The 18,587-nt window shown below is 39.2% G+C and overlaps 1 protein-coding gene across 1 annotated transcript in view; it reads left to right on the top strand.

Annotated features, from left to right (window-relative positions):
• The window catches only part of UTP20 (UTP20 small subunit processome component), a 90,494-nt gene that overhangs the window by 10,401 nt on the left and 61,506 nt on the right, over positions 1 to 18,587 (top strand). The window contains exons 9-21 of the mRNA XM_054719406.1: positions 442 to 588; positions 671 to 805; positions 2,019 to 2,096; positions 3,919 to 4,097; positions 8,984 to 9,139; positions 9,274 to 9,362; positions 10,818 to 10,923; positions 12,804 to 12,954; positions 13,567 to 13,629; positions 14,782 to 14,940; positions 16,018 to 16,094; positions 16,778 to 16,857; positions 17,096 to 17,339. Coding sequence (XP_054575381.1) covers positions 442 to 588; positions 671 to 805; positions 2,019 to 2,096; positions 3,919 to 4,097; positions 8,984 to 9,139; positions 9,274 to 9,362; positions 10,818 to 10,923; positions 12,804 to 12,954; positions 13,567 to 13,629; positions 14,782 to 14,940; positions 16,018 to 16,094; positions 16,778 to 16,857; positions 17,096 to 17,339 — 1,664 coding nt within the window. The remainder of the gene's footprint in view (positions 1 to 441; positions 589 to 670; positions 806 to 2,018; positions 2,097 to 3,918; positions 4,098 to 8,983; positions 9,140 to 9,273; positions 9,363 to 10,817; positions 10,924 to 12,803; positions 12,955 to 13,566; positions 13,630 to 14,781; positions 14,941 to 16,017; positions 16,095 to 16,777; positions 16,858 to 17,095; positions 17,340 to 18,587) is intronic.

Consider the following 18,587-nt stretch of genomic DNA (forward strand, 5'->3'; position numbering starts at 1 on the left):
GGGTGAGGGGACGTGGGAGGTTGGCCGGCTGACCCTACCCCCTGGTCAAACTCCCAGTCGAACTCCTGGTCGAGGGGACAATTTGCATATTAGCCTTTTATTATTTAGGATGACCTGGGAAAGTTATTTATGTCTCTGTTCCCCTATCTTTTCATCTAGTAAGTGGGGTAATCATTTTTTTTCTCCTTCATGGTTGCCATGTGGATTGTGAGGAAATACTTATGAGGAGCTTAACAACCATGTACTCAGAAATGTTAGCTGTTATTGTCCTTAGTGACTCCCAGTAAATGTGTCCCTTTTTTTCTCAGAGCAAAAGTAAGTGAAATTTTTGAATGCTTCACACAATATTTTCATTATTTGGTTAACAGATCAGTTGGATATTTTATAGTTATTCTCTCTGTTAAATATTCTCTCTTTTAAATTAGAATTTTTTGTTTGCAGGAGTCACTCCTGGATCTACATACAAAAGTAACCCAAACTAACTGTGGTGAAAGTTCTGAACAGATTAAAAGGTTGTTAGAAACATATCTGATACTTGTAAAACATGGGAATGGATCAAAGATAACCAAGCCTATTGATGTTTGTAAAGTGAGTTCTCAAATTAATTTGCTTAGAGTTTATCATTAAAAGCTGATTGCTAAGTACACATTGTTTTTTCTTTTACTTTTAGGTATTGTCTCAAACATTACAAATAGCCCATCTCTCCACATCTTGCCGGGAGACCCTCTTGGATGTAATTTCTGCTCTGATCCTAGGTGAAAATGTTGCCTTGCCAGAGACCCTCATCAAAGAAACTATAGAAAAAGTAATTTACTTCAGCTTAATTGAGTGGTTAATAATATGTTTATCATTGCACAAGCCTCCTGGGGAGTATAAATGAATCATGGCAAAGGCTCTGCCTTCTGGGAATTTATAATCTTAATAATCTTTGAATTGCATGCTTCTTCCCGAATCCTAGTAACATCAATTGATTACTGAGCAAAAGTGGGTGTGTGGGGGCAGCTGGATGATGAAATTCCCATCCTAAGGAAAAGATAGTGTGATAAAAGCTAAATCTGTTTGGCAAATGTTCACCAACTATATATAGCCTACATTGCACTGGGTATGGACTAGATTTCACAGAGGACACTATGGTGCCTATGATTTTTGATAGGGAATGGTGCTCTGAGAGTTAGTCATTACAATTTGTCAAACTAATCTATTGATGTCATATAGAAACATAATGGTTAGTTTTGTCTGGGGTTGAGGGACGGAGATTGCTTTTCAAAGGACTTGTATTTGGGATAGACCTTGAAGGTTAATAGCCGTCTGCCCGTCAGAGGAGGGGTTGAAAACTCTAGGAGAGGAAACAGCAAAGCTGTGTTAAAAAATGTATGCCGTTGAGGCACATGGACACATGAGGAAGTGTAATGTACGTCATGTCAGCAAGGCTCTGCTTGGCTTTGAAAAGTTAGGTTGGATGTTATCCTGCAAGTGTTGGAGGGACCTGGAAAAACTAAGCAGGGAAATGATTTGATGAAATTTGCATTTGAGTGAGTTTAGAAGATGGATTGGAGGGAAGTGGGATTGAAAATAGATCAGTTAGGTTCTTCCTAGCTTCATGTGCACAGTAGAAAGTACAGAGGAAAGTTTAAATCGTGCTGCTGGCTCCTCTGTAATTCTCTGTAGCTGGAGAGAATCAGCAGCTCTGGCAGAGCCCTGTGTCATCACTAGGAACGCAGAGCCCGTCACGTCTGTGTAAGTTGCAGGGGACAGAATTACTCCAGCTGCTTTCCGAGGGGGCCTCTGCCTTTGTCGCCCACTGGGTGTGCCCCTCTCACAGCCGCAGACTCGGCAGTCAAGTTCTTTTCACCTCGAGTGACTGTATTAACTCGTGTTGAGCTTCCCACCACTTTCTGCTTGCAAGTGGAGGACCTTGAACATTTTGGAAGTTTTTGTTTGTTTGTTTGTTTTTTCCAGGAATGGGGAAAGTACTCCCTGTGTACTTATATTAAAATTTTTTTATTTATGGTTCACAGACTTTTGAGAGCCAATTTGAAAGACGTTTAATTTTGGACTTTTCTGAAGTCATGTTTGCTATGAAGCAATTTGAGCAGGTGAGGAAGATACTATGTTTCCATTTGTTTTGTTTTAAATCAGTTATAGTAAAATAAATGTAAAATCCTGTGATTTTTATTTGCTTTTTTTTAAAGGAACAGAGTATGTATTGCATGTTTGTATTCATATATGTATATATTTTAAATGATTCTAATTTTAGTTCACAGATAAATTTTATTCCATATGCTAAGGCATTTAAATTGTTTTTATTTTTTAATTACAGTTGACATTCAGTGTTATATTAGTTCCAGGAACCAACTTGTTTTTTAACCTTTTGCACTCGGATGTCGAGTGTGACTCGACACGGTTAGTATTAGAATAAAGGAATCGAGAAAAAAGCAAGCGAGTGCAAAGGGTTAATAATCCTTTTGGGAGTTAAAAAACCATGTGGTAAAATTGGGGGAGGGGGAGGCAGTTTCAGAGACTTTCATGTGAATTTGAAGCATAGAAAATAGTTTCTCTAACACTTTGCATTGTTGGGTTGTTGCGAATTGATTTCATTGCTACAGAATAGATCCTGATGGAATGAAGTAGAAATCTTTCTCATCAAATCCTGAGTTTATTTTATCCCTTTCCTCTCACTCCCATCAAACATTTGCCACTCCTTGAATACTTCATGGAAACCCATCTCTGTATCTGTTCTCTCATTTTCCCTTTAGTCTTTAATAATATAATCCTTTGTCTTAAAGAAAAAAAAAGTCTTTGTACACATACCAGCTCTGTTCCTTCCTGCCCAGTGAGTGTCCTTTATCTGGCTTTTTTATTTTTAATTTTTTTTAGTAACTGCATATTTTCCTTCTTCCCTGTTCCTTTTTGTCTTTTTAAAAAAATGTTATCTTTATCAGAGTACTCTATGGTGTTTAAAATTTAAAGTCAAACAGGGCTAAAGGCAGTCACTTGTTTTCCACTCCCATCTTACACGAAGCAAACCATCTAATGAGTTTAGGTATTTTTTTCTGGTGTTTACTTTATATTTTTAAATCATCTGAATTTGTTGCTTTTCTTCTATGCATTTGTTTTAGCCCTCATCTATAGACTTCCTCCTATGGTAGATGAATTATGGTTCTTTTACGCCTCTCATCTTAATGGAGTTATATCACAAATTTTGGCTGAGTTCATATTCACCATATATTTCACTCTTATTTAAAAAGGAGTATTCTATAATTATATTCCTTTCTTGTATACCTTCACATTTTTCCTGAAATTGCTTCATTCTTTAAAAACTGGAAATTGTTTTCTTTGAATAGCTGGTCAGTGAGTCTGTTTTCCAACAGCATTGTAGAATGCTTTTCACATGACACTTGGTCAGATAATCTAGCAGTTCAGATATGTAGTCAGATAATCCCCACCTTTTCTGGAGACATTCCTCCTGGAGCAGTTCTAGTCTGACTGTGTTGTTTTTTTAGCCCACTGCACAAATGTCAGACTAGAGCATCCTTTTCTTTTCTCTTGTTTCCTAAATCCCACATTTTTCTTGTGTTAAAGTTTACTCTCTTATTTTGATGAACATTCTTCAGAGGTTAATGGAAGTAAAATTTTGAGATTTAGTACATCAGAAGATGTCTTTATTCTTTCCTCACACTATATTGCTAGTAGTCTGGGTATAGAATTCTAGATTGTCATTTTCCCTCAATTTTTCAGGCATCACTCCATTGTCTTCTGGCTCCCATTGTTCCTGTGGAGAGTTCTGATGCCATCATGGGTCCTGATTCTTGGTTATGATATTTTTTTTTCTCTGTAGAAGTGTTAGACTCTTCTTTTCCTTAGATGTTCTGAAATTTGTATCTGTTAATAAGTGTGATTTTTCTTTCTTATTTTTAGCTTTTTCTACCCAGCTTTCTCTTATATATTGAGAATTGCTTCTTGATTGATGACACTGCAGTCAAAGATGAAGCTCTGGCCATTTTGGCCAAGCTCATTCTGAACAAAGCTGCACCTCCCACTGCTGGCTCGATGGCAATTGAGAGGTACCCTCTGGTTTTCTCACCACAAACAGTGGAGTAAGTTCTACGTCTTTATTCCCTTTATTGTTGGTAAAAATAATGCAATAACAATGCCATAAAAAAATGAAGATCTGTATGTATTAACTAGAAAGATGTCCATGATATGTTGTGATGAGGAAAAAGCAAGAATATTTGTGAAATATCCATTTTGCAAAGCTAAAACAAAAAATGTAGGTAAACATAGGAAAACACATGGAAGATACACAATGTCAGGAGGATGGTAAGTAAAAGATGTGACTAAAATTTTTTAACCTGTTTTAAAATACATTCACATACAGTTGCAAGAAATATTTCAGAGAGGTTCCATATACTCTTCACCCAATTTTTCCCAGTGGTAACATCTTACATAAGTTCACTGCAATATCACAACTAGAAAATTGACATTGGTACAATACATAATTCCATGTTTATAATGTTTGAGACCTACGGCTAGGCAAAGTTCTTAGACTTGTCATCAAAGACTTGACCTTGCACCCACCTTACTCAGAGTTACTAGTTTTACATGCACTTGTCTCTACATGCGTATGTAAATGGATACAAGTTCTGTGCAGTTTTATCATGTGTGTAGTCGTAACCACCACCAGGGTCAAGATACAGAGCTGTTCCATCACTACACCGATCTTTTGTGCTACCTTCTAATAGCCACCCTCACCCTTCTCCCCACTCCATCTCTACCCTCTGGGAACTACTAATCTATCCTCTATTTTTGTAATTTTGTCATTTTAAGAATATTATATAAATGAAATTGTACAACATACCTTTTGAGATTGGCAGTTTTCACTCAACACAATTCCCTTGAAATCCATCCAAGTTGTGTCAGTAATCCATTCCTTTTTATGTCAAACGTCATTTCACATGCTTATTGCTGAATAGTATTGTTTAATCATTCACTCGTTGAAAGACGTTTAGGTCATGTCTAGCTTTTGGCTATTATGAATAAGCTGTTATGAACATTCCTGTACATAATTTTTGTTTCTCTGAGATAAATGCCCAAAAGTGAACTTGGGTTGTGTGGTTATGTGCATATTTGGTTTTATAAGAACCTGCCACATGGTTGTCCAGAAAGGCTGTGCCACTTCCTGTTCCCCACACAGTGTGAGTGACCCAGCCTCTCTGCATCCTCATCAGCACTGCATGGTGTCACTGTTCTTTATTTTTACCAGCGTAATGGGATATAGTGATGTCTCATGTAGTTTTAACTTGCAGTTTCCTAATGGCTGATGATGTTGCACATCTTTTCATGTGCATATCTGTCATCCACATAGTCTCCATAGTGAAATATCTGTTCCTTTTCCTGACCCATTTTCTAACTATTGTTTCTTGCTTTACCACTAGTTTTGAGAGTGCTGCATATTTTTTAGATACAAGTCCTTTCATCAGATATGTGGTTTGCAAATATTTCTCTCCCAATCTATAGCTTGCCTTTCTTTGCTTAAAGATTTTTCAAAGAGCAAAGTTCTAAATTTTGATGAGTTCCAGTTTATCAATTTCTGCTTTTATGGAAAATGTTTTTGATGTCAGCTCTTCAGAACTCCTTGCCTAGCTGTAGTTTCCAAATATGTTCTCCTATTTTTCGAAAAGTTTTATAGTTTTATGTTTTACATTTAAGTCCATGATCCATTTTGAGTTAATTTTTATATAAGATAGGTGGTTTTGGTCAAGATTCTTTTTTTGCCTATGACTGTCCATTGCTCTGACAACATTTGTTGAAAAAGCTTTTCTTCTTCATAGAATTGCTTTTGCACTTTTGTCAAAAATCAGTTAGGTGTAAATTTGTGGGTCTATTTCTGGGTTCTCTGTTCTGTCCCATTGACTTATGTGTCTATTCTAGGCTACTACCACACTGTCTTGTTACTATAGCTCTAAAATAAGACTTAATATCGTGAAAAAATATTCTTCTTTATTCTTTTTCAAAATTGTTTCAGTTATTCCTGTTCCTTTGCCTTTCTATAGAACTTTTAGAAGAAATTTGTTTACAAAAAAAAAAAAAGAAAGGAAAAAACCCTTCTGGGATTTTGTTTGGAATTGCATTAAATCTATAGATCAGTTTGGGGAGAATTGACATCTCCACAAACTGTTAACTTTGTTTACATCACGAGGCTGGCAAGAGGAAAAAAGAAGTGACTTAGCACTTAGATCATATACCTTTGCATTGTTAAAGGCCATGGATTACTTTCTTAATTCTATTAAAAGCAATGCATACTCTTTGGAACTTGAAAACAGTTTATGTAAGTAAGTGAAAGGATTCTGCTTATCATTTTTCAAGTAGTTTGAGTGGGTGTGCTTCTAGAAATTATGCATTGGAATACATAGGAATAAAACATTTTCTTCTTTCTTTAGGATTACTTAGACCTGTTGCTGCGTTCCTTGAGTTTGTGCTGAGTAATCAGACAGGCAAATTCCTTACAAATGGCCAGAACTGTGGGTTCTGGGCAGGGGGAGCCAGCTGCGTTGTTCGCTTCCCTGAGGTGAAACCAAGGGCGCCACTGAGGCCGCAAGTCAGACCTGCTCACCCTCCGGCTCAGCCTTCTCAAATCCTTCTTAGAATTTGGCATGAAAAGTATAAAAACATTAATGGAGGCATGGTGACTAACGTGAGGCAAGCGCCACAGCTTCTGTGTTCTTTTCTCCAAGGAAACCTCCTTCTGCCACCTCCACAGAAATAAGCCAGATGCGAATGTTCGGTCACCCATCCACCCATTCACAGACTTGTTGTGAGAATAAAAAGAGATGATAGATGTGAAAAGACTCTTTGGAAGATGAACTTATTCTGTCATTTGACAGATATTTATTGTATCAGGCACTGTTCTAGGGCATAACAATGAAAGAGAAAAAGGTTCCTTCTTTTGAGAAGATGACATTCTTGGGGTGGGGGTAGTATGTGAGGCAGGGACACAAAATAAATTCAGATAGTGGTAAAATGAAAAGAAAAAAGGGTGTTGCGAGGGAGAGTGAGTGGAGAAGCTGGACTTTCTCTAGAGAGGGGACTTTTGGGTCCATTGTAACGATGGGAGGAGCCAGCCTGGTCAAGGAAGGCTCTCCAGGCAGAGGGAAGAGTGGCTGAGAAGGCTCTGGGACAGGAATAGCCCCAGTGTGTGTGAGGAACAAAAAGCAAGCCTGTGTGGATAGGGAGCATTGAGCTAGGAGAGTGGAATGAGGAAGTGAGAAATAGACAAGGGTCAGATCACTTAGGACTTCACAGAATGAGGTAAGGAGTGTGGATTGTATTGGAGGAGCTGATTGGCAGGTGTGACGAAACAAGGGAATGGCATGCCAACTAAAGATGCACTTTTTGAAAGCTGCTTGTAAGGTTTTTACAGTTTGTTCAGTCATGGTTAGGACTTGACAGACTATATATCAAGAGGTAGTGATTTTTAGAAATTGCCCATGAAATTATCAGAATTTCCAAACATTCAGTATCCTGATAAGTATGACACAAAAGGGAATGCAACTTTTTGGTTACTTTTAATGATAAGGAATAAAAACCTGATATTCTACTTATGTTGAAAAACAAGCTAAGCAAATTGGACATGGTGGATTAATTATAAAAACATCATTTTACAGGTTTTTATGCTTTTACTTTTGATTAGATTTTTGTCTTAAAAGAGGACTGAGGTATAGTTCATTGGCAAAAATAAAAAGAGGCTAACAAGAATAGTGCCAAAGTAGTACTTAAAACTGAATGTCATATCAGAAAACATCATTGAGTGACCATTTATCGTATTAAAGCAGCAGAGAAAATTACTTCTAAATCATAATCATTTTAGTAACATTTGTCAGATTCACTACGAGAACTTTGCGACGTTGTTCTACATTTGTGAAGTATAGTACCTCCCCCCCCCCCCCCTTATCAGCAAAGGATACATTGTTCCAAGTCCCCAATGGATGCCTGAAATCTTGGATAGTACCAAACCCTATATATATTATGTTTTTTCTTTACATACAGGCAACACTCATTTTTCTCACTTTAAGGAAGCACTTAACAGCTTCTCTTTGACATATCAGAGTTGCCAGCATCACTACCCTTGTGCTTTGGGGCCATTATTAAGTAAAATAAGGGTCACCGAACACAAGCATGGTGCTATCTGATAGAGACTAACGGGCAGGTAGCAGTGTGGAGAAGCTGGACAAAGGGATGAGTCACACCCTGGGCGGTTGGTGCGAGACTTCATCACACTCCTGCGAACAGCTCTCTATTTAAAATGTATGAATTGTTTATTTATGGAATTTTCTAGCAAAACTGCAAGTAAGTTGTGGGGAGAGAGGGGAACTGTAGTAAACTTATATCAAAAAGGAAAGAGGCCCTAACTGGTTTGGCTCAGTGGATAGAGCATTAGCCTGCGGACTGAAGGGTCCCAGGTTCGACTTCGGTCAAGGGCATGTATCTTGGTTGCGGGCACATCCCCAGTGGGGGGTGTGCAGGAGGCAGCTGATCGATGTTTCTCTCTCATCGATGTTTCTAACTCTCTATCCCTCTCCCTTCCTCTCTGTAAAAAAAAATCAATAAAATATAAAAAGGAAAGAGGATGGTGGAAGTCAGTTTGTCAGTTTATTCCAATAAACTTACCTCTCCAGTTCTTAAAAATATTTGCATCAGCACAAAATTCAGAAATAATACTTAAAACTGGAAAAGACTTCCTTTAAGTTATGAAGCAAATTAAAATGGAAAAAATAGGAGAAAGTAGAACCAGTTTGGTTGAAAAGCCTTTCGCTAAAATCAGAAAGCGATACACATTTGTTTGGTTGTGTATATTCACCCATCACCACCAGTTCCCTCCTCTCCCCAAGTGCTCCACACATGGAAAGGAGCCCAATTCTATCTCCAGCTTCTTAAGGCAAGAGCGATTACATTCTGTCCTGTTTATCTCTTCTTCTTCTTTCAGATCCTATGTAAGGCTGAGGAAGACCAGATCCAAGGGAGGAAAGGAACAGATCCCAGTATTGGACCATCTTCTGTCTGTAATTCAGTTACCCCCAAATAACGATACTACTTTCCTCTCATGTTCTTGGGCAGCCCTTGTCGTGTTACCTCATATTAGGTGAGAACATACACCGTGTTTTATTTTGAAAGAGATACTTAGCCTGCTGATGAAAACCTTTATTAGCCCTTCCCTGCCGTTTCATGAAAAAGCCAGTGTGAACTTTTCCCTTTTTCTCCCCATTTCTTGGATAGGCCCCTTGAGAAAGAGAAGGTGATACCCCTAGTCACATGCTTCATAGAGTCACTCTTCATGACGGTTGACAGAGGGAGCTTTGGAAAAGGTCAGTAACAATTCCTGTCTTTCTTTTCTGACACACCCAAAGTCATTGTAAACCCACAGGATGCCAGAGGATAATACTACATTGTGTTCTGGCATAACCTCCTATGTGATAAATACGGAAAAAGGAGGGCAAATAGGAGGTGTTGCACTTGTACTTTATAACCTGGTGACCAGATCAAGGCGGTTTAAACAGAAGCTGAATCTAAAGGTCAGAGAAATAAGACACCCCCACCCGAGCCCCCGCCTGCGTCTTGTTCCCTGTCTCCCAGGCCCAGGTGCCCCTTCTGCTCCAGGCGTTTGCTGATCCTGGGAACACACTTCCTTTTCCAGCTCCCTGGCTGCCCTTGGACGTGCCGGCCTTCCTAGAGTTCTCTCTAGGTCTGTGCCATTTGGTGAACTCTCTCATCTTTCAAAACTCAGCTCAAGCACAACGCCTGTAGGAAGGCCCTCGTGGCTCTTCCAGGCGGAATGCGGCCACCTACCCAAAACACCATTCCCTGGGTGTGCTTGTACGTCTCCCCTCACTAGCCTGAGAACAGCATAGGAATTTTGTTTTATTCTAGCACAGTATTTTTTTCTAATAGTAGTCATTCATTCATTCAACTATTAATGTGCTATATTCTGTGTTGGGAACTAGCAGACATATTGGAGAATAAGGTAGGTAGCTCAGTCACACAAGACAAGTGGCTGCCATATTGGACTGTGGCTGCTTATTGGCCCAAGAAAGAACATTCATACCATTGCGGGAAGTTCTGTTGGGCAGCACTGTTCTCAAGTCTAGAGCAGGGCTTGGTAAAATGTTTACGGGAGGACTAGTTAGTAAATACGTTAGGTTTTGTGGGCCACGTTCAGATTTGTGGTATATTCTCTTTGTTTGGTTTTTGTTTAAAAACAAACTTTAAAAATGTAAATAATTATTCTTATCTTGCCAGCCATATAAAAACACACTACCTACAAGATTTGACTTGCTAGCTTGCTGGCCATAGCTTGCCAACATCTGGTCAAGGATTAAATGAATGTATAGTTAATATTAATTAAGTGGATTATGGATAGTAGCCATTGGATATGTGACTTCTTATAAATTGGAGACATAAAATCAACATGAGCTTTATACAAAGATAGTCTTAGCTTTTCAAAAGTCCAAGTCTTCTCTCCTCCTAAGTTCTAATTTTGATAATGCCAGTTGGTGGAATCATTGCATTTCGTCCTCATCTCAGTTAATGGACCATACATTTTTATTCTCTAATTCTGAATATATTTTTCTCTAAAATTAACATAAATTAGCCTTCTCTTTTAGTCCCTTTCTGTTAAATTCTGACATTTATGGATTATTCTTTAGAAGGCTCAAATTTAACTTAATTTTGTATAAATGGCAAGTGTCAGATAAATGAGATGTCCGGTAGTTACTGTGTCAGAGAAATAAGTACTGTGGCTTCTCCTGTTTTTCTGCGTTTAGGAAACTTGTTTGTTCTTTGTCAAGCTGTAAATACTCTGCTGAGTTTGGAAGAATCTTCTGAGCTTCTTCATTTGGTTCCCGTGGAACGTGTGAAGAATTTAGTATTGTGAGTAAACACATTCTCCATTTACCTTACTAACAAGTAAACTACAAAAGCTTCTGTGTTTGTGAAATCTTGGACATTTTATACCTGAGCTGTATTCACATAGGAGATTCATAATTGATTTAAATCCTCCAAGTAAAATAAATACAATTCTTGAGAGTTTTATATGCAGGTTCATCTTGGTAAAGGGAAGTTTTGCTGTGTGTGAATTAATGTAAAATTAGTAGAGGGTATTTCATGCTGATTACTCCCAACCATAACATTGCACAATGTTGACCTTTTGTAACTTGTTGAGTGATTCCAACATACACATTCCTGCTCCTTTAATGTTCTCTCTCACCTTGACACAATCAGCATCTCAGAAAACTTCCCTGTGGTCTTTATACTGTACACCAGCCAGCTCTGGTTTGGGTAGTAGCACAGGGCCGTTAGCCATTCATTACTGGATTTAGCCTCCTTTTTAAAAAAAAAAAATGCCTTCTGGAAACCTGGTAAACTAGTTTGTTTCTGTTTCTGGAGTCCAGAACATTTTATTCCCATGCTTTTTAAAAACAGATTTATTCATGAATATTCATTCGCTTTTTCTCATGCACCAGCCCCCTATTCTGGGCACAGGAAGACATAGTGAAAGAATCACTAAATTTCCTGCCTTCAGGGAACTAACATGCTAACAAAAACAAAACAAAACAAAAAAAAGTAAACAAAATAAGTAAGTAAAGTAACTAGCATGTTAGGTGGTGGTGAGAAAATTAAAGCAGAGGCAGACGACAGGGAGAGTCTGGAGGTTGGGGACAACAGCAGTTTTAAATAGGGAAGGCCTCACCAAGAAGGAGACATCTGAGCAGAAGCCCGGTAGCGGCGAGGGAGCAAGCCACGAGGATGTCAGGGCTCTCAGGCACTCTCTCTTCCAGACCCAGGGAGAATTGTGTGCCCATGGCAGGGGGTGGGGAGAGGGTGCTGGCTTGAGCAACAAGGAACTGTTGTGGATAAGCAGAGCAAGGAATGGATAGTAGCACAAGAGGATGTAGAGGTGGGTGTGGCAGGCCGTGTATGACCTTTGGCCTTTGTAGGGCCTTGACTTTTACTCCGAGTTTAAAGGGACAGAGGAGGATTTGGGGCAGGGGGGGTGGTGACTTAGGCCTAATCATCCTGGCTGCTGTACTGAGAAGAGACTGAAGGGGAATAAAGAAACCAGTTAGGATCTCTTTACATTTGCCATTTACCACTCCCCATATCAAATAGCACTCCTCCTCATCCCTCACCCTCTCCCCTCTACCCCCACAACCCAGGCTCTCAGTCTAGCTTCCTTCCCCTGATTTACTTTTCTCCACCACACTCATCGCTCTCATACTGACAGTTCATTTGTTTACCGGCTACCTTCCCCGAATGGAATACAAGCTCCAGGAGGATAGGGACTTAGCCTACTGTGTACTGCTATATCCAGTGTCTAGAAAAGCCCCTGGCACATAATAGACACTCAGTAAATATTTGTTAAAGGTGGGTGGCACGGAGAGGTTAAGCGGCTTGTCCAGGGTTATATGTTAATGGATGATGGGGCTGCCCCACCCCAGAGCCTGTGTGCTGGACCCCTCCTCTGTCCTGCTTCCTCATTAGCTCAGTGTCATTGTTACTAACAGCTAGATAGATTGCAAAGACAGCATACTCCCGCCTCTGTCTCCAACTAGCTATGTGTTTTTGAGCATGTCATCCACTGTCACTAGCCTCAGATTCATCTCTAAAGTGATGCTGAATGTCCACATGAAACTCGTACCTGTCCCTTTCTACATTTCCTTCACCAGTGGTAATTTTCCGTGGTTTCTGTTATAGTCTGAATGCTCTGGGCTATGCGGGACAGTTTGGGTCTAATAAATGTCTTGTTGCAGAATGTTTCCTTTGGAGCCATCTGTGTTGCTGTTGGCTGATCTCTATTATCAGAGATTAGCCTTATGTGGCTGCAAAGGGCCGCTTTCTGAAGAAGCTTTAATGGAATTATTTCCCAAGTTACAAGCAAACATTTCAACTGGTATATCCAAGGTAACACTGTCATGTGGTGTGTGCCCATCTCTCGTTTTTTGTTTGTATGTATTACCAGTGGTTGTCACAGCTCCTTAATCAGAAAGTGCTGCTGTCGGTGATTTCTGTTTAAAGCAGTGATTCCTGAACACTGACCTACAAACTGTTTGCAGCAGTTCTAATTGGGGAACTTAATAAAAATGTAAATTCGGGATCCCAACACCCCAGTTCTGATTCAGTGGGGGCTTTAAAGCCCTCTGGGTGATTCCGCTGCTCATTGAGGTGTATAGAAATACCTGCTGGATACATTATTCAGAGATAAAACTCACTAATGTCATTGGAATTGTAAACTTAATAAGTTCATTGCATTTATTTACGGAAATGCCTGTAGTGTCACAGTTCAAAGAAACAACATGGTTTTATGTGCAACCTTCCCTTCCCATCTAGTCTGGTCATTAAATGCTCCATTTGAATAAGGTGTGTGTTGGTGTTGAACATGAAATAAGAGATAGAATATACTTATATTACACTGACAAGTGGTATATTTTTCATAATTCTATAAAATATCTCACTATTAAACAGTTTCTTATGTTTAAACTTTAGACTTTGAAACATGCCTTTTACTTTCTCTAGATTCGGCTTTTGACAATAAGAATCCTAAACCACTTTGAGGTTCGACTTCCAGAACTAATGGAGGTATTTTAACTGTTCGATTTGGGTAACTTTTAAAAAATGTAACTTATATAAATATATAAATATATATATATATTTCCAAAACTAGAGGCCCAGTGCACGGATTCAAAGACAAAACTCACTAATACGGACATCCCCGGATTGCGAGAGGGTGCACGCCAGACCGAGGGACCCCACCAGTGCACTATCAGGGCCAGGAAGGGACTACAGGAGGGCTGTCAATGGAATTGTGAACTTAATAAGTTCATTGCATTTATTTACACACACCCTGTCCAGCCTGTCTCACCCAGTCCCGATCGGCCTGACCCCAGCAGCAAGCTAACCTACTGGTCAGAGCGTCTGCCCCCTGGTGGTCAGTGCGCATCATGGTGACTGGTTGAACGGTCGAACGAATGGTTGGACTTTCGCATATTAGGCTTTTATTATATAGGATTGTAATTTCATAGAAAATTCAAACACTATGTAAATAGCTACCAAAAAATTGAAATTGTTTTTGTAATCCTTATTCCTGCCGAGCCAACAAGGCCACCACTGAAACTCCACAGTTAATTGGTGAATATTGTTTCGACTTTTGTATACACATACACAATTTAAACTAATGGTGTCGTGAAGGTTTTCCATATCAGTGCCTCTCATCCTACCTCATTTCTTTTGAGGTTTGAATAGCAGCCCACGGTTTAAAATATCCTATTTAACCAATTCCCTGTTGGTGAATGGTTCAGTGAGTTGCTCACAGTTTTTCAGGATTTCTAATAATACGCAGATAGTTTTGTATAGCTAAACATTTCCATAATGAAAATTATTACTTCTTGAGGTAGAAATTACTTCTACTAGAGATAGAATTATTTAGTGAAAATACATACACTTTTTTTTTTTTTAACAAATGTTACCAATTAGTTTGAATCATTGTGAGAATTACTTTCCTCTTCTTATCATTTCTGTGCTAGATACTAAACCTAAATTATCTACTAGAGAGTAAATGGTGTGAGGAAAAATGAATCATTTACACCCTCCTCCCACCCACCTCCCAAAAGTGTTGCTTATTTAACTTAAAACATTAACATCCCAGTTTTTACTTTTTAGACCTTTGGTCACATTTAATGCTTTTTTGGAAAACCACAGCTGACATGCCTCCCCGTTTTCCCGGCTGCCTAGGATGACGGGCTCTCGGAGCGGCAGTCCGCCTTCGCTGTGCTGCGCCAGGCAGAGCTCGTCCCCGCGACTGTGAACGATTACCGAGAGAAGCTCCTCCACCTGAGGAAGCTGAGACACGATGTGGTGCAGACCGCAGTCCCTGACGGGCCGTTACAGGAGGTATAAAACACCACCTTTTAGGGAAAAAAAATTCTACTTATGCTTTTAGATCTGTTTGGCTGGCTTTTGAAAAGAGAAGCATACCAAGTAGTCACCCCAAAAAAGTTTTTATAACTGGATAAATCCTCAGTTCCCTTAGATGCTTTGAGTTAGGTGGCTCTGTCAGTCATTCAACAGTGGAAATAATTTCCTGTCCCCCTTCTGAAGATGTGTCCTGTGTGAAGGTAGGTAGTTAGTGACAGCAGAGGATGCAATGTCAAGTTTAAAGCCTGATTTCTTCTCCAGACATGTTCACTGCCCCACGAAGTCAGCCTCTACCTTTCGTATCCGGGATTTTCTGTGCATGGCCCTTGCAGATACATCACGTATCCCTTTGGGAGGGAAGCCAAGTGGAGGCATTCCCCTTCCAATCAGAGCAGTCTGTTCCTGCTCTGATTTATATATTAGTGTCCTGGGTTATGTTCTGCTGCTAAAACAGCTACAGGCACCCACCCCCAAATAGTACTAGAACTGCCATTCTACATGATGCCTCCCTAGCATGTGGGATTCTGGTCATGACTGTCACTGCCAAAGGTGACTGAGAAAACTAGACCTTGTGAATGGACTCCTTTAATGCATAGTTTTGAGAACTCAGACATCTGCTTGCGAAGCCGCAGCTGCCATTCCCAGCAGACTTGTTGGGTTCTTCACCATCTGCACTTTACGGATGTCTGTTCAAGTTTTGTGTAACGAGGTGATGGAGGTGGCAGTGTTTGTTAGGAGGGAATTCAATCGTGAGTCAGATCTGTACGTTTAAATATCTCCTTTCAGCATGAACATCTGGAGTGAGTTTGAATACTAGGTTTGCTTTAGTGATTTTTTTTGTGTTAAATAGCAAGTGACATTTTGGGGAGGGTTGGAAAATTATTGTCCACTGACGTGCAGATTGGTACCTATAGCTTGCAGATTGGTACTTACAACTTTTGTAAAGCATGAGCTCCTTTGCAAACCTCCAGATGTTTGAGTTGGGATATTTGCATCTCGGTGCCATTCTATCCTAGTTTGTTACCCACTTACTAAACGAGTCTGTAATTGCAGGTGCCGCTTCGTTATTTATTAGGCATGTTGTATATTAACTTCAGTGCTCTTTGGGATCCTGTTATTGAACTCATAAGGTAAGCATGGATGAAGCTATTACATTTTAACTACTGCAGAATGATGGAGCCAGTATTAGACTCCTTCTAGGTGTGATTTAAATGATTTAAAGGATTTATGGCTCTCATAAATCCTTTGTGGGTAAGGTGAAGAAAAAACAAACATGAATTATTCTCTCTGATGCCAAGTTTTTCAATAGTTCAAATGTTATATGTATATTTCTTTGTGCATTGAAATAACTTTAGAGGACTTTCTTCTTTTACTTTATATGATACAGCTGTATTGTTGAATTTTTTCAGTACAAAGTATTGTATAATTGCATGATTTTATATATATATATATTTTTTTCCCATATATATATATATTGAATCATTGAGCCAAACTTAAAAAAAAGGAGTTTCTCTAAATAGAGGCCATTCCTTCCCTTAATAGGCCATACTTCATACCCCTTGCCCATTATTGTGCCTTTAAAAATAGTCTTCTTATGGGTATCACTTAGGTTTTTAAAAATACTGTTTAGTATTTTATAACTATAAAAATAATCTGTGTTCCATGCAGGCATTTTGAAGAATATAGAAAAATACGAAAGTCATTTATAACCCTACATTTTAGTTATATCCTTTCCTTTCACTCTTTTTCCCATAAGATACCTCAGAATAAAGATCATATCACATCTTTTGTCTGGTGATCTTTTTTTCTTTAGCTCTCATGCACATGAAATGGAAAATAAGAAATTTTGGAACGTCTACTATGAACATCTAGAAAAAGCAGCTACCCATGCTGGTATGTAAAGAGGCATCAAGTGGGACTGAGAAGAAAAGTGATTGCTTAACTTTCATTTTTACTGCTTCATTACACATGAAGTTGGGAACAGAAATAAGAAGTGTGTTATCTTTGATAACCTTTGGATGTGGTTTATTGTTTCCTTATATTGCTAGAGAAAGGAATGTCCTGACCTGAGGGACACAAAGGACAAATGCTGACATTTCTCTGGTGGTTCTAATGACTTTTTTCCTTTCAGAGAAAGAACTGCAAAATGATGTAAGAGATGAGGAGAAGTTCATAGGAGATGAAAGTTGGGAGCAGACTCAAGAAGGAGATGTTGGAGCGCTTTATCTTGAGCAGTTAGCATTGAAAACCAACTGCCAGGAAAGACTGGACCATACCAATTTCCGATTCCTGCTGTGGCGAGCTCTGGCAAAATTCCCGGAAAGGGTAGAGCCACGGTCCAGGGAGCTTTCCCCGCTTTTCTTGAGATTCATCAAGTAAGTGTTCTCTTCTTGGAATATATTCCTGGTAGTGTATCCTCAGTACCTGGAGAGAAGTTACAAAGTATTAAGCTCCCAAATTGGCCGAGTTATTTTTATGTCTGTCATGTTTGCACATCATTGGCACATCTATAAAACACTGGCTCTGTCTGCTAACAACTAAACTAATTTAGTTCACCACTTAACTTTACATGAATTTAACCAGCCCACAAATGGTGTTAATAAAAAATTCCAGGTTACAAAATAAAAAAGGTCTTATCAAGACCGGCCAGAGTGGCACAGTTGGTTGAGCATTGTCCTGTGTACCAAAAGGTTGCTGGTTCAATTCCTGGTCAGGGCATATGCTCGGGTTGTGGTTCAATCCCAGGTCGGGGCTCTTTCAGAGGGTGGCCGATCAATGTTTCTCTCTTCCTCCCTCTCATTTCCTCTAAGCATGTACTCTGGTGAGGATTTTTTTTTAAAGGCCATATTGAGTTAGCTTAGTGCACAAAGAGCTTGCTATTTCTTGCTGTTTGTTCATTATTTTATTGTCTGCCTGCAGCTTAAAAATACTTTTCAGTAACTCAACTCCAGCCACTCTGTTTTGAGCTTCTTGAATGTTTTCCGTGATGCTGCGGAATGTACACTTAAAAAATAATAAGAATGTTCTGGAGCATTCTATTTTGACTCGATAAGCTGTGTGAGAATTAGATTGCTTTAAAACTAAAGATAAGGAATGTATATAGCACAGTACATGTATGTTTTCTAACACTATTTCATTACATGGGAAAATACTATAGGTTTAAGTCAAACAGGCTCTGAACCACAACATGTCAGGCTTGTTCAAGGAATAGCAAGGACGTCGGAGTGGCTACAGCAGTGATCCCAGGAGAAAGTAGCTGGAGATGAGGACAGAAAGTTAACAGGAGACCAAGTTGTGTAGGAACTTTAAGTGATTGCAAGGACTTTGGTTTTTATTGTCAGTGAAATGGGAAGACACTGGAAGGTTTAAACAAGGGTGACATGACTTCAGTTTTTATGGCTGCTATGTTGAGAATAGACTAGGATACCAGTGGTGAGAGTAGAGAGAGTCGAGAGTTAGGAAGAGATTGCAAAAATCTGGGGAAAAGTAGATGATGGGAGACTTGACCAACATTACAGTAGTGCAGATAGTGAGAGGTAGTTGAACTCTGGATGTTTTGAAGAATTTCAGTTCAGTAAGATATTTTCAATAATTGCAGCTAGATTAGTCTGCGGGATTTGCCA

Source organism: Eptesicus fuscus, chromosome 7 (assembly GCF_027574615.1).
Source record: "Eptesicus fuscus isolate TK198812 chromosome 7, DD_ASM_mEF_20220401, whole genome shotgun sequence".
In the NCBI taxonomy this organism is placed as follows: Eukaryota; Metazoa; Chordata; class Mammalia; order Chiroptera; family Vespertilionidae; genus Eptesicus; species Eptesicus fuscus.